This window comes from Nycticebus coucang, chromosome 13 (assembly GCF_027406575.1).
Source record: "Nycticebus coucang isolate mNycCou1 chromosome 13, mNycCou1.pri, whole genome shotgun sequence".
In the NCBI taxonomy this organism is placed as follows: domain Eukaryota; kingdom Metazoa; phylum Chordata; class Mammalia; order Primates; family Lorisidae; genus Nycticebus; species Nycticebus coucang.
Window position 1 is genome coordinate 94707108 of NC_069792.1, and position 25197 is coordinate 94732304.

At 44.6% G+C, this 25197-nt stretch overlaps 1 protein-coding gene across 4 annotated transcripts in view; it reads right to left on the bottom strand.

The window, feature by feature from the left end:
* ZFAT (zinc finger and AT-hook domain containing) overlaps positions 1 to 23943 on the bottom strand; it is a 207245-nt gene extending 183302 nt beyond the window's left edge. For all 4 annotated transcript variants that reach the window (XM_053559219.1, XM_053559218.1, XM_053559220.1 and 1 more), the window contains exon 1: positions 22853 to 23943. In XM_053559219.1, coding sequence (XP_053415194.1) covers positions 22853 to 22871 — 19 coding nt within the window. In that variant the 5' untranslated portion in view covers positions 22872 to 23943. The remainder of the gene's footprint in view (positions 1 to 22852) is intronic.
* Between the last annotated feature and the right edge of the window lie 1254 nt (positions 23944 to 25197).

A 25197-nucleotide genomic window follows, 5' to 3' on the forward strand; every position in this document is an offset into this window, starting at 1 on the left:
TGACGCCAGGGTCTTCTGTTTCCTGATCTGCTCCTGGTTCTGGAGTGAGTTCAGCTGGTGAACATTCATCGCCCTGGTCATCTATGTACACCTCTACATGTATGTTACACACCAATCTAAAAATTGCAAACAAGTTCTAAAGGAAAAGACACAGGAAAAAAATATTCTGATTCACAAATGAACCTCTTATTTAAAACAATATATATCGAAACCCAACTTCGGCCCTAGGAACTGTGTGGCCCAGGGCGCACACACTGAGCCTGAGTTTCAGTCCCCATGCTGCACACAGCTGTGGGATGGCAGCAGACATCACCAAGTCAGAGTACTCAGTCAGTACCCTCCTCTCAGAGGCGCCATCCTCCACGAAGCAGCCTGATGGGACCCACCACGGTCAGCCACCCCAGCCCCCAAGAGGTTCTCACACCTCCAAAGGACAGATTCTACCTAAGTCTCTGAATCTCTTTATGCCCAAATAAGAAGTGGCCTTGGAATGTTTGAAAGGGAAACCTGGCCTTCAAGCCTTATCCAGAAGCTAATGTGTAAAGAGAAACAGACTATCTGCACCAAGGCAAAATGAGGGGCAGACCCACCAGCACACACCTCTTCTACTGCCTAGAGGGATGCTACGACTCAACCTCCCAATTCCTACCTCCTCCCCTCAATAAATAATCTCCAAGGTGCCTTCCCAGCTCTGATGATCAGAGGGTTGAAGTTCCCATAAATGCACACCCCTAATTTGTGGAATTATTATAACGCATCTCATAAAATGCTGATGAACACACCAACCTATATGGCTCACAAAGTTAACGTGTTTATTAAACGCAGAGGGAGAAATCCCATGGATGCTTCTTTGCTGAAGCTGGATTAACAAAATAAAATGAGAAATGCTCGGTATCAGTGATAATTAAGGCTGGGCCAACAGCTGCGTTACAATTTTATGCATACACATTTCTTCCACGTTGAAACTTGGCATCAATTTTTTTTAAGTTATTCTTAAGCACTCTCAAAGTGAAAACCCAGAGCAATAAAGAATCCTCACATTTAAGGAAATAATCACAGCAGAAAAATGTGGCCCTCGTCTTATGAAAGCACCACAAATAATCCCCAAATAATTTTATATGAACAGAAACAGCCCTTCACCCCCAGAGCAGATGTGCAGAAAGCACTGAGTATATGGGGACCCCTCCGCACATATCCCCATTTGCCAACTGACAACAGTGCCCCAAAGAGCCCCCTACACATAACTCTCACCCAGTGCCTCTAAAGTCGGCAAGCGTCTGTGATCATCTCCATGTCAGAAGTAAAGGGAGCAGGTCCTGTCCCATTTCAGTGTGTCTGAGAGGGAAGCATCAATGCCCACAGCTGCTGGACCCACCAACACCAGTGCTCCGAGTTTCTAGTTGCTGAGTTTTGTTGCTTCAGTGAATTCTGGTTCCCTTGTGTGGCTGACATGTATGTTATCATACAACTGAAACAAAGGACTGCCCTAAAGCCAGCTCCCACGCTGGCCTCATGTCCGAAGCCCAGGGTTCAAGCCCTGTTGTCACCCACTATGGAGTAGCCGGGGCCACCTTTCCTTCCAGAATCTGCAGAGACTCAGCTCAAAGACAGAGAGAACCACAGCTGACTTCACAGGATCAATGGGTTGGAGGCTGATGCTGGGAGAGCATCTTATGTGGGTGAATGCCAAGAAAATGGCTTTGAAGACTGCTAAATAGGGTACCAATCCTAAAGAGAAAGGGGAAATTTCTAAATCCAAAAAAGCCCAGCTGAATAGATAAAGCTGCTGCCCTGTCCCTGGTTGCTTCCGCTGTCCTCTGATAGACATATATACAAACACACATGCACACAGAAAACACAGGTGCGCATGGAAAACACACCTGTGTGCACACGTACATACACATAACACCCACACACGCACGTTCACACATTCTTCAGGGAAACAATGAAAGCAGGCAATTCAGAAGCTTCTAGAGGGACACTATAAACTACACAGCATCAACAATGACAGAAAATAGAAATCAGGGCCCTGAACTCCAGAGAACTTAAGGAGCCACAGGATGGGAGAAGGGAGATGTGAAAACAAAGGGAAGAAAGAAAACCAGCCACAGGGAGCCGTCAGGAGCCCTGGGAGGGGGACTTGAGAGCCAGTTCCCAGAGAGGAGAGTGAACTCAGCTCTGGAAAGAGAACTTGCTCAGAGTCCCGCAGTACACCTTTAACATCTTCCTCTCCGGGCGGCGCCTGTGGCTCAAGTGGTAGGGCGCCAGTCCCATATGCCGGAGGTGGCGGGTTCAAACCCAGCCCTGGCCAAAAAACAAAACAAAACAAAAAAAAAATCTTCCTCTCCAGCAGGGGCCTCAATTCTACCTACATTTTCTATACCATTGTGCCCTCAAGCAATAAGAAGAAGCAGTTGCATAAAAGCTTCATACAGCCTTGGGGAATCCAGAGATGCAAGAGGTGGGACTGCAGGCGATGTTTCTGGGCTAGACCTATCCTGCCATCATTTCTTCACTCTGCTTTCTGGGGTTATTTTCAAGATCAAGGCAGCTTATTCCAGTAAAGCACCAAGTTCAATGCCTGGTATGCAAGCCGTCAAAGATGCTGCTTTTCTCCCCTTCTCTTTAGTCTATTAACATCACACCACTTGGGTGAGGGCTCTAGCCAACTCAAGTCCTTAGAAATGCTGACTTTGTCCCCTTCTCCTGCTTGGGCAATGCTTTAATTCAACAAAGAGTAACGAGCACATTTAAAAGGGGCAGCATGGAGCAGGAGCGAACAGGAGGAGACACAAGAGAGAACAGATGAGTAGTATCTCCAACTGGGTAAAACAACATATATGTCCAAGCAGATAAATTCAACAAATAGTCTGCTCTTAATAAGTACTACCCTGTTTCCCCGAAAATAAGACATCCTCCGAAAATAAGACCTACTTACAGGAAAGATAAGACGTCCCCTGAAAATAAGACCTAGCGCATCTTTGGGAGCACACCTTAAAATAAGACACTGTCTTATTTTCGGGGAAACAGGGTAGGTACTAATACTGGAGATGGTCCCTGCCTGAGGATACTTAAGAGGGTGAAAGCTCTACTGAAGCCAGAGGGAAGACACCTACTCAGCCCAGGCATGCAAAACCACAGCTCAAGAGGTGTGACACTTTGTCCAGGCCTATGCTGTCCAACAGAAACATGATGTGCATATCAATGTATACAGTTATAATTTAATAAAAAAGAAAAGAAAAGAAACATGATGTGGCCACTGATGTCATCTGAAATTTTCTAGAAGCCACATTAGAATAAAAAGAAACAAGTAAAATTATTTTAATAATACGTTGTATTTAACCTGGTATATCCAAAAGAGAATCATTTAACTTATAATCCATTTTTAAAAGATCAATGAGAAATTTCACTATATTTTTAAGAAACAGGGTGGAGAGAAGCTCATGGGAAGTCCAAATGCACAGTCGGACTCTGTTTCCAATGTGACTTCTGAACCAGAAGGGAGACCAGAGTCCACAAAGATCACAAAGAAACATCTCCGCAGCTGCTCACTCACAAAAACATCAACCAATAGCAAGAGCGATAGATAGTACAGCCCCTTAAATGTCTCCAACTCAAGCAAACAGAATGTGGCTGATTCACACCCACAAGTACCACCCACCATCACCGAGAGGCCATTTCAACCTCAAAGCCTAGCACAAAAAGAATCAAAGGGAAGGAGAAAGAGAGAGGAGTAAGTAGGGGAAATAAAGAATAAGAAACCAGGCTCGGCACCTGCAGCTCAGCAGCTAGGGCGCAAACCACATACACCGGAGTTGACGGGTTCAAACCCAGCCCAGACCCACCAAAGAATGCCAAGGGAGTGGGCTCCCACCTTCAATCTTCTCAAACAAAACAACTGTCAGCCTAAGACTCTGTATCCTACAAAACTAAGTTTCATATTTGATGGAAAAATCAAATCTTTTACTGAAAAGCAAACACTGGGGAAATGTGCACTACAAGGCCTCGCAGAAGAAAGGAAATCACCAAAATTGGATCAGAACTAAATGAAATCAACAACAAAAGAACTATTCCAAAGATTAACAAAACAAGAAGTTGGTTCTTTGAAAAGATAAATAAAATTGATAAATCCATCACTAGATTAGAAAGAGAAAAGCAAGATCTCTAATAAGCTCAATCAGAAACAAAAAAGGTAAAATAACAACAGATACCACAGAGATACAAAAGATCTTCATCAAACACTACAAAAAGCTCTATGCACAGAAATTTGAAAACATGTAAAATGTACCAATACCTGGAATCACACTACCTCACTAGACTCAATCAGGAAGAAACAGAATTCTTGAACAGACCAATATCAAGCACCAAAATGGTAACAATAAGAAAGCTTCTAACGAAGAAAAGTCTTAGACCAGTTTCAAGACAGAATTCTATTGAACCTTCAAAGAAGAGTTTGCACCTATATTACGGAACCTATTTCAAAACACTGAGAAGGAAGGAACCTTCCCCCACCTAACTCCTTCAACAAAGCAAATATAAGCCTGAAAGAACACAACAACAACAACAAAAAAACTACAGACCAATTTTATTAATGAGTATTGATGCAAAAATATTCAACAAAATCTTAGCAAAGAGAATTCACATCAAAAATATAATTCGTCACAACCAAGTGGGCTTCATCCTTGGGATGCAACGCTGGTTCAACATATGCAAATCCATAAACATAATCCACCACACAAACAGAAGTAAAACCAAAGACCGTATGATCCTCTCAATAGATGCAGAAAAATTACTTGACAAAATTCAGCATGCTTTTTTGATGAGAACATTTAAGAAAACTGACACAGACTGGGACATTTCATAACTGATAAAAGCCATCAAGGACAAGGCCACAGTCAATCATACTGAATGGAGTAAAAACTGAAAGCATGTCCAGTTAGAACTGAAACCAGACAAAGATGCCCACTATCACAGCTACTAATCAACATAGTGCTGGAAGTTCTAGCCAATGTGATCGGGCAAGAAAAGAATATCAAGAGTATCCAAATGTGCAGAGAAGAGGTCAAACTATCACTGTTTCATAATGATACACATATGATCTTATACTTAGAAAATCCAAGGACTCAACCACAAGACTCCTGGAAGTCATCAAGAAACACAGCAATGTCTCAGGATATAAAATAAATGCCAACAGCAAGAAAGCTGAAAATCAAATCAAAGACATAATACCCTTCACAGTAGCATCAAAGAAAATGAAATAGCTTGGAAAATACTTAACAAAGGATGTGAAGGATCTCTACATAGAGAACTATGAAATGCTGAGAAAAGAAACAGCAGAGGATGTTAACAGATGGAAGAACATGCTATGCCCATGGCTGGGAAGAATCAACATCATTCAAAGTCTATACTACCCAAAGTAATCTACAGATTTAAGGCATTCCCCATTAAAATTCCAGGGTCATACTTTGAGGATCTTGTAAAAACAGTTCTGCATTTCATATGGAACCAGAAAAAAACCTGAATAGCCAACACAATTCTACTAAATAAGAACAAATCTGGAGGCATCGCATTATCAGACTTCAGGTTATGTAGTCCAACTCTATAGTAATCAAAACAGCATTGTGCTGACATAAAAACAAAGATATAAATCTATGGAACAGAATAGAGAATCTAAAGATTAAGCCAACCTCATATCACCATCTGATCTTTAATAATGCAAACAAAAGCATATACTGGGGAAAAGAATCCCTATTTAATAAATGGGAGAACTGGTTAGCCACATGTAAAAGATTGATTCTAGAGGTGCACATCTCACCACTTATGAAAATTAACTCAGAATGTACAAAAGATTTAAATCTAAGGCACAAAACTGTAAAAACTCTAGAAGAAAGTATGGGAAAAACTCTTAATGATATTGGTCTTGGAAAAGAAAGATTGATGAGGAAGACACCACAGGCAATGGCAGCTACAGCAAAAATAAATAAATGGGACCTGATCAAGTTAAAAAGCACAGCTAAGGACACAATGAACAAAGCAAAGAGATAACTTTCAGAATGGGAGAAGACATCTGCATACTACAATTTGATAAAGGGCTAATAACCAGAATCTACAAAGAACTCAAGCAAATCAACAACAACAACAAAGCAAACAACCCATAAAAACGGGGCCAGATTCATGAACAGAACCTTTTCTCATGACGACAGACGAATGGCCATTGAACACCTGAAGAAATCCTCATCATCTCTAATTATCAGAGGAATGTAAATAAAAACAGCTTGTACCTAACCCCAGTGACAATGGCCCAAATTACAAGGTCCCAAAGCAACAGACACTGTGTGGGTAATGGGGAAAGGCAACATTCATGCGCTGTTGTTGGGGCTGCAAATTAGTACAGCCTTTACGGAAAGAAGTACGTTGAGTCCTCAAAAAACTGAAAGTAGACCTTTCATTTGGTCCTGCAATCCTACTAACAAGTATCTACCCAAAAGAAAAAAACGTCATTTTACCACAAGGACATTTGCACTAAGATGTTTATAGCAAACCAATTCATAGTTGCAAAGACATGGAAACAAGCCAATGCCCTTCAACACATGATCGGGTTAATAAACTGGGTATGTGTAAACTGTTCAGCCATTGAAAAGGTGGAGATTTTGCATCTTTTGTTAACAACCTGGATGGATTTGGAGAACACTCACCTAAGTATCACAGGAATGGAAAAATAGTATTGAGCTTAGTGCACAATCATATGTGCTCAATACTAAGTTGAAACTAGCAAGTTGACAACTATATGCTCATTTAAGAGAAAAACTCAATTAAATTCAAGAAGGGTGAAGAAAAGGTTCAACGAGTTCCCACCCAAAGGAAACAATGCATAGGCACATGGCCCTCTTCCTGGGTGAAGGAAACAACTACAACTTGGACTTTACCTTACAAATGCAAATGATGTAACCTACTCACATGTACCCTCATATTAATCTGAAATTTAAAAAAAAATTTCCAATGAGACAGGCTCTCACTCTGTCACCCAGATGAACTCTCTGCCTCAAGTGACTGATCCTCCTACTTCAGCCTCCCAAGTAGCTAGAAGTACTAGCGTGTGCCACACACCCGGCTAATTTTATTTTTTATAGAGAGTCTCACTATATGTCTCAAACTCCTGGCCTCAAGCAATCCTCCCACCTTGGCCTCCCAAAGTGCTAGCATTGCAAGTTTCAGCCACAGTGCCCAGCCTCGTTTTTTTTTGTTTGTTTGTTTTTTGGTACTAAGTCTTTCAAATCCAGTGTATTATTTTCCACTTAGAGCACATCACAGTTTAGACTAGGCACAGATCCAGTGTTCACATTATTTCCACAATGCCAGGCAACCTTTTCACTACAGATCAGAGAAATGTGATATGCAGGTTCCAACCCTGACCTCCAGTGAGGCGGGAAAGGTATTCTGCAACCCTAGACATTTTGGGACTAAGTTAGAAAAATCAAGACAAAGAACTACCAAACTTAAAAGTTACAGAACAGAGTTCCTGTCTGCACTATTCTGGGAGAGGCAGGTGACAGAGGATCATTTCCATTTATTATTGTCACAAGTTTAAAAGCTAGCTCCTGAGGTCATAATCAAAAGAGATAATATAACAGGCTGGGCAGATGTGGGAAACACGCAAATTCAACTGCAAGTGTTCACTTTATTTATTATGAAAGCATGAACCTGGTCTCAGTTATAAAGTGCTCTGAATCTGAAAATTAATCCTAGGCAAAAGAGTTTCCCTTTAATATTCTGATGTGTCTGAAGTCTTTTCAAATTTCAGAATAGAGGTTTAAATTTATGGAAGAAGAATCATTGGGAAAAGACGAATTCTCAAACCCTACCACCTACCCATCTCCAGCCTACCAAAATGACCTGGCCGTATTTTTTCCTGGCAACCCCAAATACTTGAACACTTCAGTTTTTATTGGGGAAAAAAGTAAAATTATTTTTACTTTATAAGCAATAACCTCGTAATTCAACACTAAATGAATGCCTAATACGTGTCACATACTGTGCTGGGCACAATTAGGAATGAGGAAGACACACAGCTCCCCTCCAGGAACATAAACAAGTAATGCCATCTTGTTCATGAGAGTAACTTTACATGACTTTTGTGTTATTTGTGACCTAATTTTGTAGACTCTTGATTGTCAGAAAGGACAGTGTCCAAAAGTCCAGGCTCCCAGCTAGTTTCTAAGCAGGATCAGACAATCCGACCTCACCTTCGCATCAATCCAGAGACGACACTGTGCTGGGCAGCTCCCACCTCTGTCTACACCACTGGGAACCTCAGAAAGTCAAGCCACCCCTTTTCGTCCCCCCCAGCCTCCAGCTGGTACAGCCTCAGGGTGACCCTGGCAAGGCCAGCCACTCCTGCAACCAAACATTATATGTGAATAAGGGTCTTCTGTCCTGCAGGCTTGGCATAATGGCCCTTCAGCCATTCCTAACTTGTTTTGGGCTTGCGTGGGGCCACACTGTTGTGGTGGCCAGGTGTGTCTCCCAGGTGACCTGTAGCAGGTACATTCATATGAATGTCCCCTAGGAGGCGATAAAGAGCAGAGGAGAGCACTGCCCAGGACCTCGTTGTAGGCTGCAGGCCTGCAGCTGTGCAAGGTGAAAACCACCCAGGAGCACCTGCTCGCATGTAAACAAACTTTTTTTACTAATTCAAGTCTCAGCTCCAACTTTGTTTTTTCAGAGGGATTTTCCTTAAATTTCCTTCAATATCATTTAGGTTTCCAGTACCCTGCCCTCTCCCCACACATGTCTTCTAGTGTGCCTCTCTCCTAGATGCCTTGTAGTGTGACACAATTTATAATCATGGATTTAATGGTGTATTTGTTTACCTTGTCTCCTCCAACAGATAAGTGCCAAAAACATCAATATGGTTTAATTCAGAATATACTTGAATGCTTAAAAATATCAATGTAAATAATGTAACCTTCTCACATGCACCCTCATATTAATCTGAAATTTAAAAAATTTTTAAAGAGACAGGATTTCACTTCAATCTCCTTCACCAGGAGGACTAGAACACTTCCAGAGTGCTCACCTAAGAGTCCCTGAGGACACTGACAACTAAGTCACTCTTAATTCCAACTTTCTAGCAAAACAAAGAAGACAGCATGCTGGGGAGAACACTTGACCTCAGGGTCCAACCCCCAGCAGAGGGGAAAGCATTCAAATTCTCTAACCAGCTGACTCTTCATCTATAAAATGGAAATAAATGCCACATCAGAATGGTGGTCCGCAGTAAAAAAAAAAAAAAAAAAAAAAAGTCAGAATGAAGAAAAAATGACTGGGAAAAAGATGCTCAGTGAAGGATAACACAGCAGGTGTCAGCAAGGGCAGCACAGCCCACTTCAATGGGGTAAGTCACCTGCAATTCCACAGCCTCCCTAGGACTTCTCTTCCTTCCTGAAAACTCACCCCCTCAGCTGTTCTGCCATTCCCTGTATTTACGCCCCACAAAAAAAGGAAGTAAAATTCAGTCCTCTCACAAAAATAAAGGAAATACTCACCTCAAAAGTTCCCACACTCAAAGAAAGTAAATAAAAAGTATGGGGGGAACTCTAAAATGAAATAAGAACAGAAACTGATTAACCAAACAACATTTTAAGGGAATCGTCTGCATTGAAATGGGAGGAGAAACAAAGCCAAACCCAAGAAACTGAGCAAGTTGAAAGTTAGTGTTTGTACTACACGCCTGAGGCTACAGAGAAAAAAAAAAAAGCTCCAATTAAATACTGAACTTCTCTAGTTAGTAGGCTTCTTTTTCAGAAACACGCTTTTGTGATTCTGAAACTATTTTTAGTATATTCTAGGATTGAGCAAATAAGTAACTATGCTGTGGAAACCGAGAGCCAGTTTTCTCTCCATCAGAGAAGGAAGTTATAAATATGGAAAAGGGAAAGAACAGAATAAATACACTGGTGTTGGACTGGAAAAATCCATGTGAACTTGATCAAAATGGATACAGACCGCTCGGCAGGCATGACCTCAGACACACGCATGTATGCGGACGTGTATCCACTGTCTATTTCCTAGCTGTGTTACTAAGGACCCTAGTGACAAGGAACCCACCTTGCTCCCAGATGGCAGTTTCTAAATATCATTCTCCACTTAAAAAAAGCAGGTGTCCTTGCAGACATGGCTGACTCTGGAGCTGGACCAGGAAAAGCAAAAAATGAGCCTGGAATGTATCTTATTGGACCAGAAAAGAGGAGGTGTGCTGAAAGGACCCAAGAGGCCCAACTCAAGGGGCTTCAACGGGGCAATTTGAACATCAAATTAAATGAGAAAGGATTATAAACCACTGACTAACCTAAGAGTTCATGAGGTCGGCTCCATGAGTAGGGCGCCAGCCCCATATACCGAGGGTGGCGGGTTCAAACCCAGCCCCGGCCGAACTGCAACAAAAAAATAGCCGGGCGTTGTGGCGGGCGCCTGTAGTCACAGCTGCTAGGGAGGCTGACGCAGGAGAATCGCAGAAGCCCAAGAGCTGGAGGCTGCTGTGAGTCCTGTGATGTCATGGCACTCTACCGAGGGTGGTAAAGTGAGACTCTGTCTCCACAAAAAAAAGAAAAGAAAAGAAGAAGAAGAAAAAACAAACAGAGAAAAGAAAAGAGAAAGTTCTTGCTTACCCAGGAAGATTACTAGCAAAACAAAATGGTAACAACATGAGGTGATGGACATGGGAGTTAGCTTGACTGGGGTAGTCATTTCACAATGTGTACACATACAAAACCTTGTATACAATGTATACTTGTATCAAAACCACTGTATACCTTGAATATATGCAATTTTTATTTGTAAGTAAAAGATAACTACTGCTGTCCTCCATCCCACTGTTACCTGTCCCGCTGTCTGGGGAGAAGATAACTAGTAACTGTAGATGAAATGATGGAACCAGCAAGCAATAATTTAGCAACAATGATATGATGACTGAATCCGACGAGAGTCATCAATGGAGGCCAAAATTAGTGAATGAAGAAAGGCGATGGAGTGAGGAGAAGCAAGACAAACGCACGGTCTGAAAATATCTCACCATAAGGCGTTTAATTACAAAGGAGAAAAACAGTAACTTCACAGTGAAGAAACCTGACCTCCTTCAACGTGTAGCCTCACCAGTAACAGGACAAACCCCATCACATGCCTCCTGATGTGACTTGCTGAGAATTCTGAGTCATTTCTGTGGTACTCCTGCCCAAAAATACAGATTCTGAAGCCAATCAGAAGGAAACACCTCACAAAGTCAGGACAGTCTACAATATCACTAGCCCATACTCCTCAAAAATAGCACTGTCATGCAACACAGAGACAGAAGTACCCCAGATTAAGGAAGTAAAGGGACAACCCAGTGCAGCGCACAGACCCGGGTTCCTTTTGCTGTAAAGGACGTCACGGGGACAATCCCAGAAATCTGCATCCATATTGTTTTCTCATTTTAACAACTGGAATGTGGTTATGCCCTTATTTTTAGAAAATAATTGCTGAAAATACTTAGAAATAAGTAAAGGGCAATTACATCTGCAACTTCATCTCACGTGGCTCAGAATAAGATAGAGAGAAGGGGAGAAAAGGAGGGAGGATAGACAGAGAGAGAGGGAGGGTGTTTTGAATCCTCAAAACAAGTTGCTCAAAGAACAAAAGGCTTCCATGTAGCCAAAACTACTGTCCCTGGAAGACATTTAAGAGTACCAAATAGAAAAAAAAATACCAAAAAAAATCTATTCTATAACTAAAAGTCCATAAATGTTCCCCCAATATAGATTAGGATTTTTTAAAAAAGAAAGTTGAAAAGTAAGTTCTCAAAATACCTTTCCACATTCCTCCAGGACTTCAGGGCCAGAGGTAGTGGGACAGAGGACAGCAGGACAGAGGACAGTGGGATGGAGGACAGCGGGATGGGACAGAGGACAGCAGGACAGAGGACAGCAGGATGGGACAGAGGACAGTGGGACGGAGGATAGGGGGATAGGACAGAGGACAGCGGGATGGAACAGAGGACAGCAGGACAGAGGACAGCAGGACAGAGGACAGTGGGATGGAGGACAGCAGGATGGGACAGAGGACAGCGGGATGGAACAGAGGACAGCAGGACAGAGGACAGCAGGATGGGACAGAGGACAGCAGGATGGGCAGAGGACAGCAGGATGGGCAGAGGACAGCAGGACAGAGGACAATGGGATGGGACAGAGGAAAGCAGGACAGAGAACAGCGGAATGGGACAGCAGGACAGCAGGACAGAGAACAGTGTGATGGGACAGAGGATAGCAGGATGTAGGACAGCAGGATGGGACAGAGGACAGTGGGATGGGACAGAGGACAGCGGGACAGCAGGATGGGACAGAGAATAGCAGGACAGAGGACAGCAGGATGGAGGACAGCAGGATGGGACAGCAGGACAGAGGACAGCGGGGTGGGACAGAGGACAGCAGGACAGTGGGATGGGACAGAGGACAGCAGGACAGAGAACAGCGGGATGGAGGACAGCAGGATGGGACAGAGGACAGCAGGATGGAGGACAGAGGACAGCAGGATGGAGGAAGGCAGGATGGGGGACAGCAGGATGGAAGACAGTGGGATGGAGGACAGAGGACAGCAGGATGGAAGACAGTGGGATGGAGGACAGAGGACAGCAGGATGGAAGACAGTGGGATGGAGGACAGAGGACAGCAGGATGGAGGACAGTGGGATGGAGGACAGAGGACAGCAGGATGGAAGACAGTGGGATGGAGGACAGAGGACAGCAGGATGGAAGACAGTGGGATGGAGGACAGAGGACAGCAGGATGGAGGACAGTGGGATGGAGGACAGAGGACAGCAGGATGGAAGACAGTGGGATGGAGGACAGAGGACAGCAGGATGGAGGACAGTGGGATGGAGGACAGAGGACAGCAGGATGGAAGACAGTGGGATGGAGGACAGAGGACAGCAGGATGGAAGACAGTGGGATGGAGGACAGAGGACAGCAGGATGGAGGACAGTGGGATGGAGGACAGAGGACAGCAGGATGGAAGACAGTGGGATGGAGGACAGAGGACAGCAGGATGGAGGACAGAGGACAGCAGGATGAAAGACAGTGGGATGGAGGACAGAGGACAGCAGGATGGAGGACAGTGGGATGGAGGACAGAGGACAGCAGGATGGAGGACAGTGGGATGGAGGACAGAGGACAGCAGGATGGAAGACAGTGGGATGGAGGACAGCGACTGTGCTATGCACTCTTAGTGACATTCCATGGCAAACTTCCAACAGCCACAGGCTGCTCCCTCAGAGTCATGGGCACTTGAGTTAGACATGGGCCAGCTCAGCAAGAACCCTCAGGGCCGCGTGGAAACACTGCCTGCATACCAGCCACTTCAGTGTGCACCTTACGCGTCCCATTCTCAGAGAATAAACTCCTGAGACAAAGGTATGTTTCTCTCTAATTTTATGAAAATGGAAATGACTCTAAAAAGTCACAACAGCTGTCATATGGTGAGGCCAGAATACAAAGCTGGACTCCAAAGCCCATGCTACTCCTCAGAACCTACATTTCTAGGGGCTGAGGCTCCCCACAGATACCCAGCCCAGGAAGAGGCAAGGCCAAGGAGATGAGCCAGAGGCAGACCCGGGGGGGTGAGTGGGCCCTGCTGACCCAGGTGGTGGAGACCCAGGCCTCCAGAAGGGCCTAAAAGTTGGAGGCTGCTGGAGGACTCAGGAGATGGCAGCTCAAGGCAGAGTTGGGCAGGCTCAGTACACCTATCCCCTCCCCACCCAGCTCAGCCCTGACCCCTGTACAAAGAAGCCACAAGGACCCAGAGGTTCACTGTTAACTCTGGACTGTGGCTTCCTCTTCCCAGAGGAGCTCGGGCCAGCCCTGAGGGCAAGCAGCGGCTACTCACCTCCTAGGGCTCCTTCACACCCTCTGCCTTTCCTTCTGTGCCCTCTCGCGCTGGTCACTCTGCTCAAACACCACCCTCAAGGCTTTCTGAGCCCCTGACCCAGCACAGGCAGCAGTGACTGGCAGTGACCACCCCACTCATCCCTTCACTCTACCTTCTGCAAATGTCTGGCACTGCCCAGGGACCCTGCACAACAGAATGAGTTTAAACACAGGGTCAGGGTTATGTCACCATCACCAAAGTCAAGACACACAACACTCCCGGCAACCCAGTGCCTCTTTCCTCACCAGCTTCTGCCAGATCCTTGTTCTGTTCCTATAGTTCTGCCTTTTCTAGAATTCAATCACTAAGTGCACGGTCTTTCTTTTAAACTGGGGTAGGATGCAAAAAACAGAATAAGCCACCTTCATCATCTTCAGGTGCACAGTTCAGAGGTATCAGGTGCACTCACACAGCTGTGCAACCATCTCCACCATCCATCTCCACAGAATTAACCAGATTCACCATCATCAGGTGCACAATTCAGAGGTATCAGGTGCACTCACACAGCTGTGCAACCATCACCACCATCCACCTCCACAGAATGAACCACCTTCACCATCTTCAGGTACACAGTTCAGAGGTATCAGGTGCACTCACACAGATGTGTGACCATTACCACCATCCATCTCCACAGAATTAACCAGCTTCACCATCTTCACGTACACAGTTCAGAGGTATCAGGTGCACTCACACTTCTGTGCGACCATCTCCACCATCCATGTCCACAGAATTAACCAGCTTCACCATCTTCATGTACACAGTTCAGAGGTATCAGGTGCACTCACACAGATGTGCAACCATTACCACCATCCATGTCCACAGAATTAACTAGCTTCACCAGCTTCAGGTGTACAGTTCAGTGGCATCAGGTGCACTCACACAAATGTGCGACCATTACCACCATCCATGTCCACAGAATTAACCAGCTTCACCAGCTTCAGGTGTACAGTTCAGTGGCATCAGGTGCACTCACACAAATGTGCGACCATTACCACCATCCATGTCCACAGAATTAACCAGCTTCACCAGCTTCAGGTGTACAGTTCAGTGGCATCAGGTGCACTCACACTGCTGTGCGACCATCACCACCAGCCACCTCCAGAATGTTTTCATTTTCCCAACTGCAACCCTGTCCCCACTAACCACCTGCTCCTTATCCTCTCCCACCGTGACCGGGCCACCAGCATCCTTCATTCTCTCTGTGAATTTAACTACTCTACACACTTCATGTACATGGAATCATACAATATTTTTCTGTTCTGTGCCTCGTATTTCACTCAGCATCGTGTCCTTAAGGCTCGTCCCTGGATAGCATATGTCAGAATATCCCTCCTTTTTAAAGCTGAATAATATTCCATTATATGTATAAACTACATTCTGTTTCACTGTGAAGGAGCCCTCAGATGGGCACTTGGGTTGAGTCCTTGTTTTAGCCATAATGAATAATGCCACTATGAACACACGTGTACAAACAGCTATGAGACCTTGTTTCCAATTCTCTGAGATATGTTCCAAGAAGTGAAATAACAAGGCCAATTTTCACAATTCTGTTCTTATTTTTTTGAGGAACTGTCACACTTACATCTTCTACGTAAGATTTACCATGTTACATTGCAACCGACAGTGCACAAAGGTTCCAGTTTTTCCCTTCCTCACAGACTGCCATCTTCCGTGTCTGGCCTCTTCCTTAGCATGCTTTGGAGATCCGTCCATGTTGCTGGCTATCTCAGTGGTTCATTCCTGCATTGCTGGGTATTCCACTGTGTGGATATACCACAATTAGTTTAGCATTTCACTGGCTGACGGACATTTGGGGTGACTGACTCCAGTCTGAGGTTACTTGTACAAATAAAGCCACTACGAACAGGTGTATACACGTCTTCACATGGACACAGGTTGCATTTCTCTTGGGAATATGCCTAGATGTGAGACTGCTGAGTCATATCATAGGTGTATGTTTACCATTACACAAAACTGCCACACTATTTTATAGAGCAGCTGTACCATTTACATCCTCTCAAGACTGGGTCGCGGAGCCCCAGAGCTCCCCACCTTGGAGCCACATGGCCCTCTGGAGACAGGGTTGCACATAGCATTCTGCCCTAGAGGCTTCTTCAAATGGAAGAGGACCTCTCTGTCCCCAGAAAGGGTCTTCTCCAGGTACCTCTGAAAAACTGGCAAGTCCTACACCAGCCCTCTAAACCAATTCAGAAATTAAAACAGGGCGCACGATGGGAGCTGATTCTCTCCACCACCAAAGGACAGAATCAAACATCACAGACCCAGGCTGCACGTGTCCATACAAACTGAAGAGCTCTCACGTCCCTGAGCCTGTTTACTATGTCCATCACCCTCCTCCCCTGAAACACAGATGCAATGCTTGCTGTTGTCCCAGGGGATTCTCCTCTGAACTATTTCTCTACCTCTGCCCCTCCCTTTTCCCCCGCAGCCTGAAGTGTACTATGACAGACCCCTGTGAAGAGCTCCTCCTCCATTTTTACCCCTCCAAAAGACATCCTCCTACTTACTCTTTGTAACTTCAAAATGACTATAAAGCTATAGTAATCAGGACAGTGTGTTACTGATGCATATAAGCAAACAGATCAATGAAATAGACATTATACCAATGGAAAAAAGAAAGGCTCTTGTAACATATGAGGCTTGAAAAACTAGACATCCACACAGAGGGAAAAAAAACCAATCCTTGGTTCACACCATGTGCAAACTACTTTGAGATAGATGGTAGACCTCAACCCAAAAGCAAAAAACAAAAAGCATATAAAATAATAATAAATCTAGGAGAATATCTTTGTGACCTCAAAGTAGAAGAAACTTCTTTAAAACACACTACTTATAAATGCAAAACAGTAAATCACACTCTAATAAAATTACAAACTTCTACCCATCAAACAATATAATATTAAGAAAATAAGTAAGTAGGCAAAAACTGAGAGAAAATATTCATCACAGACCTCCAGCACTGTGCCATCTCCTGGGCTCAGCAATCATCTGGTCGTACAGTACACACCTGTGTCTGTCCCTCTGCAGGGTACTTCTACTCACCCTGCAAGAACCGGCTCAGGTGACTCTTCCCTCCAGGAAGTCCACCCAGAATTCCTGGGGCTGAGCAAGATGCACACACTCTGAGCAAGATGAATACCCAGAGCTTACTTCCGTCATAGCACCTTTTCCTTTTTCCTGAAAAGGAATCAGTTTTCCACTGCCAGGACTCAGTGAAATCCTCAAGAGAAAAGAATGTGTCATTTTGGTCTTTGCATCCCAATCTAACAGCACAAAGTTGGGCACAAACATTTGGGTGAACTGGGAAGCAGCTTGGTAGTAAAAATACTAACACTAGTACCCCTGCAGAACAGGCCCACTGGCAGAGATGGGAGGAGAACACTTGACACTCAGAAGGAAGCCAGTTAAGGCCCTACAAGGAGCCGTGGGGCTGAAATAAAATACCCTCCAGAAATGCCAGGACACCCCAAGCTCTGCCTGCTCTTGGGCTCCAGGTCCACAGCTGAGCTGGTCCTCTCACCCCTCATTGCCCACTGTGGGACACTGCCGCCTTGCCATCCCAACAGCTGCAGCTCCCACCAGCATCCTGAGGCCAGGTCCTACTCTGCCATCTGCCTCAGGCCACACTCTGCTTGGAGCACAACAGTACCAGATTCCAAAGTTCAACACTCTGCAACTTCATTTATTACATAATTTAAAAGAACCCCAAAGATCTGAAATCAACATATCAAAGAAAGGTCTGCATGCCTATGTTCACAAGGCACTATGAGGACAATTAAGTTCACAAACTCCTCCTAGAACGAGCGCTACATACCCCTTGGTGAGTAGCAGTACAGTCACCTCTGAAGTGTCCCCTTGGGAGCTGTGCACCAGTGCCAATGCCTGGTCCACCCTTCAAGGCAATTTTGTAACTTTTTCCGGAATGGCTATCAGAGCCGTCTTTGTGTCACCCTTGATGTTCTGAATGTCATCAAAATGTCTTCCTTTCAATATTTCTTTTATCTTTGGGTATAGAAAAAAGTCACTGGGGCCAGATCAGGTGAATAGGGAGGGTGTGAGCTGGTTCACTGTCATGATGCAAAAGTTATGAGTTGCTGGCAAAAGGTTAGGTTATGTTCATCTAAATGTTTTACACAGTCTTTTTAGCACTTCCAAATAGTAAACTTGGTTAACTGTCCAACTGGTACAAAGTCATAATGAACAATCCCTCTGATATCAAAAAAGATTAGCAACATTGTTTTTAGTCTTGATTTGGACAGAACTTTTTGGGTCGTGGAGAATTTGCTAACTTCCATTGTATATTTTGATGCTTTGTTTCAGGGTCATATTGGTACACCCATGTTTCATCACCCATGATAACATGGCCCAAAATATCATCTTGCTTCTCCAAAAGGTCTCGGCCAACTTCAACTCTCCTTGGCTTTTGTTCATCGTGAGCTCCTTCATGACCATTTTTGCACACACCTTTCTCATGCCAAGATTTTCAGTTAAGATTTTCCTGTTTCTCTATCAATGTTTACTTAAGTCTGCTGTGCTTCTCAGAGTCAGCCAATGATTCTGACACACAATTTGACAAGTTTTTGCAATGTTTTTGTCAAACGTTCATTACTGGCTGCCCTCACCTCTCGTCATGAGTGACGCCATTGCCAACGGCAATGAGTGACGTCTTAGGTCAATGGATAAAAAAACTGTGGTATATATACACACAATAGAATACTATTCAGCCTTACAAAAGAAATTCTGCCATTTGCAACAACATGGATGGAAATGGAGAATATTATGCCAAGTGAAATAAGCCAAACACAGAAGTATTAATACAAATACTACACATTCTTACTCACACGTGGAATCTAAAACAATGGCTCTCGAAGAAGCAGAGATTAGAAGAGCAGTTATTAGAGATTGGGGAGAAACTGGAATATCACGGATAAAGCCTCAGACAGAATGAATTAGGTTTTTTTCTTTGAAAGACATTGCACAGCAAAGTGAATATAATAATGTATTATACATTTCAAAATTGTTAAGAGAATAAGTTTCGAATGTTCTCAACACAAAAAATGATAAATATTTGAGTTAAAGAATATGTTAATTAGCTTGAATTAATTATTGCACATTATATTTATGGACTATAATATCACTTTATACCCCATAAATACATACAACTATAATTTGTCAAAGTACAATAAAAAATGTAAAAATTTTTGGGCAGCGCCTGTGGCTCAAAGGAGTAGGGCACTGGCCCCATATACTGGAGGTGGTGGGTTCAAACCCAGCCCCCGCCAATAAAAAAAAACAAAACAAAACTGCAAAAACAAACAAACAGACAAAAGTAAAATTTTTTAAAAAAGAAAATTGTGCTACCCAAACTTAAGCGCCTGCTTTAATATTAATATGCCAAGCATAATCCTTTTATAAGCAAAATCACATATCATATTTTATGTTCCTTGAAGAAGAAAAAAAAGAAGGTAACTCCTAATCTGTATACTGGGTGTTTAAAATGTCTATTTTGCTTCATTCTAATATTATTTTTTTCTTCTTTTAAAAAATTACTCAAATTCTGTCCCATCTTTTCCATCAACAGTACTTTCAAGAAGCAAGTGGATGACAATGTACTGAGCAGATGACAATGTACAGTGGAGAGGCTGGTTCTGGGTCCGGAAGCTCAAACACCATTTCCTGAGTGCCGCCAGCATCCACAGGGCAGGAGCAGGGACTCCTTTTGCAGATGCAAGGGACAAAGGTCCCAAGGGGACATGACTTCCCTCGGGTCTGGAATCTGGTGAGAAGCGGATCTCGGCACCCAGAGCAAAAATGTTCTTTCCACTCTCACAACCAGTCCAACCCTTAGAGTTTGACGCCTATCCTTCAGAAAGTTCAAAGACAGTGGAAGTTTAACAGAGTAAACAGGGGTGGGAAAACTTAACTCTAGGCTAAATCCCTTTTACAAAATGCAGAGGTTTTCAGAGGCTGCAGCATGAAATTATCTATAAAAAGCAATTAAGGAGAGGTTTTCAGAGGCTGCAGCATGAAATTATCTATAAAAAGCAATTAAGGAGAGTTTTTAATATATGTGATTCTTGACTGCCCTTGCCTTTGGCAGCAACTTAATTCTACTTCAGGACAGCTATCTTTGAAAAGTTGTTATATAAATTATAAGGCACGGGGTGAAAAGACACATCAGAGGCAAAGGAAAGTCAGTTGAAAGAGAAGCAACGTGTTACTAGAGCCCCAATTCAAAGAGGTGGTGGCCTCAGCTGGTTCACGACCTAGAATCCTTAGAGACCATACACAACTCCTCGTTATCATTCACTACACTGTCTCTCCTGCTTTACCCTAACAACCAAAATAGAAAATGCTTTTCAGAAATTAGCTGGCCACAATATTTCTGAAAACATGACCTTTTCTCATTTGTTATAGCTGGAACTTGAAAGAAAACTACAATATATGTTCAGGGTTTTTTTTTTTTAAATTATTAGGTAAATTCCAAAAGAGAAGAGGTGGGCAGTTCATTCTCCATGAGCAGTCATGTGGGAGAAGAAAGGCACTGAATGGAGAAAGTCATTATTTTAAGTGCATCAAAATGGAGTCACTGTCAAACCATAACAAAGTGGGGCCTAAGGCCTGAAGGTAGGTAAGGCTAAGACAGGAACTATGCAAGGAATTCCTTAGAACCACAGTATTCCAGATCAACTTCTTGCAGGAGGACGCTTGTCTGACAAGGCTATCTCCGCAACGAACTAATGCCAACTCTTTCAATAATCCCCTAAAACCAATGGTCTTTGTTTCAAAACAGTTTCCATGGACTTTCCCTCTTTCCTTTGCCCCAAGATCTTTGGATGTGCCTATGATCACTTATTCCCAACTTCAATCCCCTTTAACTATTCTCGAATAAGTTAAAGGTCAGATATCTCTTATCTGAAATGCTTGGGACCAGAAGTGTTTCAAATTTCAAATTTTTTCAGATCATGGAATACTCTCATATCCATAAGATATCTTGGGGAGGGGACCCAAGTCTAAACACAAAATTCCTTTATGTTTCACATACACCTTTTAGACATAGCCTGAAGGTAATTTTATATAGTATTTCTAATAATTTTGTGCATGAAAGAAAGTTTGTGAATACTGAACCATTATCAGAAAGCAAAGGTGTCACTATCTCAGCCACTCACGTGGACAATCTGTGGTTGTATAGTATCACCATCAATCCTGTCTGAATTTAAATACTACCAATAAGAAATCAGTTTCTTCACTTACTCGTACGTAAGTACTTAACAGTAAAAAATGTGATATGCCATTAATACAGTGAAAAAGCAATGGAAACTAAGCAGCGCACTGGCATCACCAGAATACTTGTGTCAGATGTCAGACAAGGACAAACAAGGGCAGCCTCCCACTCAGCCATGCTGGCCGCATGCATTTTTACAGTGTTAACAGCAGCACCTTCACTGTTGTGCACCTTCATTTTGACAGAGGCCCTTGACAAAGCCAGGTGTGCAATTTCCCACTTGTGGCATTATATCAACACAAAAAATGTTTCAGATTTCAGAGCATTTCAGATTCTGGATCTTCAGACTAGAGATACTCAACTTGTATTTGCTTTGGAGAGTCGGTCTCTGGTGCTCTTATCAGAGTGATCAAAGCATGCGTAAGTGTAGTTCAGGTCCCCTGACCCCTCCAGTGCTCTGGGCCCACCCATCACTCTACTACACACTCTCACATCGGGTCCATCTGGTGCTACAGAGGGTAAGGACAAGGTCAACGCCAGGCTGGCACTGCCCTTTACCCCTGCACAGCACAAAGGGGGCTCCATGCAAACTCTTGCTTTGAACTTAAGAAGCCAGGAAAGGTGTCCCTGGGGACTGGGAGTAGTGCACCCTGCCTCTCCAACTTTCCACATGGGGACCCTCACTGCTTCAACAGATGAGTTGTAGGCTCACAAATAAATCTGGTGAGGGCTGATGTGGAGGACTAGCCCCAATGACTTGATGTTTGTGTCTCCAAAAAGTCACTTGAGCCCCAGCAAGGAAACTAGACCAACAAGGGCAAGTGATAACCTCCATTTTCCCCGTGAGCATGTACTGAATGCTTACTACTAGCCAAGCCCTGTTCTAGAGAAAGAAAGTACAAGCCGGGCAAGCAGAAGGAGTTTGGATTTTATCCCAAGTTGGAGGGAGCTGTTGTTTAAAGGCCCAGCTCTGCCATTTTTAAACTGTAAGAAACTGACCTCTTTGAACTTTTGTTCCTGGTAAATAAATACCCTACACATTAGAGTTGTCAGGGATGCTGAGCAGCAAAACGTGTGACGTCAGTTCCCATGAGTGGGAGCTAGAGCTAATTACGGGGGAAGGACCCCAAGCTCCAGATTAAATGACTTAAACGTGGTGCAAAGTGGCAGGTCTGTCATTGTATCAGGCCCAGCCAGCAGAGCAGCTGCTTCCAGCCGGGAGCCTGAGACTGCGGCCTGGAAGGGGGTTCCATTTCACTGAGGAGGAACCTGAGGCCAGGCAAGGAGGAGGCCCATCCACGGTCCAACAAGCCAGAATTCGTAGCGCCGGGATTCGAACTTGGCGCCCACTGGGACGCCTGCGCTTGCTCGCCAGCACGCGCGCCCCGGCGCTGCTCGTTGCCCTAGAAACGGCCCAGCGCTTGCGTTCCTACCAGCGCCCTCTTTACTTGTTTTTTTTGGCGGCGGGATACTGCCAGCGACTGAACGTGAGCCGCAGAACGCCGCTACGCTCGCTCTCCGCCCCGGGCCGCGGATCCCTCCGCCGGCCGCCGGCCTGCGCGCGGCTTCCCTACTCGACGCTCGAAACGGCTTCCCGCGCGCCGCGCCCCACCCCCACCCCGTCCTCACCCCAACCCCCAGCCCGGCTCACCTGCCGCCCGCGTCTCCATGGCAACGCCCCCACCGCGGAGGAAAAAAAAGCCTAGGGCTCTTCCGTGCCCCCTCCCGTGCCGGCCGAGAAGGCGGGGCGCTCCACCGACGCTTCGCTTTTTATTTTTATTTTTTTAAGAAAAGAGCCGGCGAAGTTATGGCGAATCTGCGGCATCCAACATGGCGGATGGAGTCTTCGCCCTCCTCCCCACGGGGCGCAGACGCCTGCGCAGCGCACGTCCGCCCGGGTGACCCTCCCCTGGCGCCGAGCGCGGCCCGGCGGGGATGGCTCGCGCGCATGCTCGCGGCCGGAGGCTGGGTTTTGTATCCCGCTCCGCCGATTCCGCGGCTCCGCGTTTTGAGCCGCGCCGGGGAGGGGCTCCCGGGAAGCCGACAATACGGATGTCGGTACCGGGCGCCTCCTGGCCAGTGCCCAGCCTCCGTCCGCCCTTAGACTCGCGGGGTGTGGAGCCCCTGGGCAGGACGTAGATGGCGAGTGCCGGGCTTGTCTGCCTGTTCGACCGGGAACTGATGTGAGGCCGTGAATTAACTTTGCTCGCTGTCACTTTGCTAGTTCGTCATTCGGAGTGGATACGACTTGCATCCCACTAGGAGGTTACGGTGCTACCCAGGCGGGGGACGCCTTCCTCCGGGGCACCGGCTGGATTTGGGTCGGTGCAGAGAGCACTGAACCACCTAGAGTCACGCGTGAGCAAGCGACTTCCTAGCCTTCCCGTCTCCTTTCCTGTAGCCAAGTCTCAGTTGGGTGCGAGCTCGCCTCGCTAACACTTGCTCATCCCTCTGCTTCTGTTTGGCTGAAATTTAATGACCTTGTTTTCGTTTTTTGATGTTGAGGTGGTTAGCGCCAACACTTCGCTTTAGTTCTCAGCTCAGATAACATCTTCAAGCGCCACCACCACCCTGTCTAAAGTAACCCTCCTAAGTTGTTTCATATTCTACTATCTGACCTTAATTTGTCTCGATCCCTTACTTCTGTCGGTCCTGGTCACCCCCTTTCGCCCCAGGAACTAAAACTAAGCCTGACAGTCATTTGTTGAATAAAGAGTTTGTATTGCCTGTGTTTTAAGGTTCTTTTCTATTTATAAGTGATAACTTTGTCATTTATGATAGTAATATAAAGTTTTCTTTTTAAATAGTTTATTCACATTTTTTTAAAAAATCGTCAAATGGTAGCAGTATGGAAAAAAAAAGTCAAAGCAGACTTAAGTGACTGAAGTCTGGGAAACACTGATGTATTTTTATGGTTCCCCTGAAATGCTGGTGTTTGCCTGTTCTGAGTCTTTTCCTGGAATAACCCCACTTGTTGGTGCTCAACGTGATGACATTCTCTTTGGGCAGCCCTGAAGGTCGTGCTTTGTGTGTGTCACTTGCCTTGCTCGCTGCCCGCTTCTCTTGTTTGCACAGCTCTACTCCACTAGACCCTGAGCTGCTTTAGCAGAGAGTCCTTACAGGTCTTTTTCTTTTTCTTCTTCTTTTTTTTTTTATTGTTAAATCACAGCTGTGTACATTAGTGAAATTAAGGGGTACAATGTACTGGTTTCATATACAATCTGAAATATTCTTATCAAACTGTTCAACGTAGCCTTCATGGCATTTTCTTAGTTATTGTATGTAGACATTTGTATTCTGTATTTAGTAAGTTTCGCCTATACCCATTCTAAGATACAGGCCTTTTTCATCTTTCTCAGCGCCCACTATATTACAGATTGAACGTGTTTATTTCTATTATAACTTATTTTTTAGTAGTAAAACTGCTGTGAGCATTGAGCTTTGGGGGTGACTCATCTCATTTCTCAGGAGCCCTTCATGCTCCTTAATCCTGGGAAATTAGGAACCATTTATAAGGCCCCAAGTTTACCCAGTTCATTAAATATATGTACAACAGTATCTCCTCCCTGCCCCCTTCATTTCATCCTCCCAACCTGGGAGATTAAATTGGGCAGATGGGATTATTCTTCTCCACATAGGAAAAAGGAATGTTCAGTGAGACTCAATGGCTTTCTGAGATCACACAGCAAGCCAGTGAAAAGCCGGGTGTGCAGCTCAGCTCCCCACACTGGGTGCTCTTCCCACTTTACCACCCGGGATGTGCCCATACTACCCACCACACTTTCAAAAGAGCCAGTTCCAAGATAGTGGCAGAGTCGTGGCCACAGTCTCCTGCCCACAAGATGGGCAGGTGAGTTCTATCACAATCTTTTATTTGGAAGTGAACTGTTCAAAAAGCTGTGCTGGTAAGCTTTTCATTTTAGAACTATAAATATGTACAATAATCTATTTTACTGTGAATCGATTCCTCTCAGGAAATGAGAGTTGTTCTGGGTT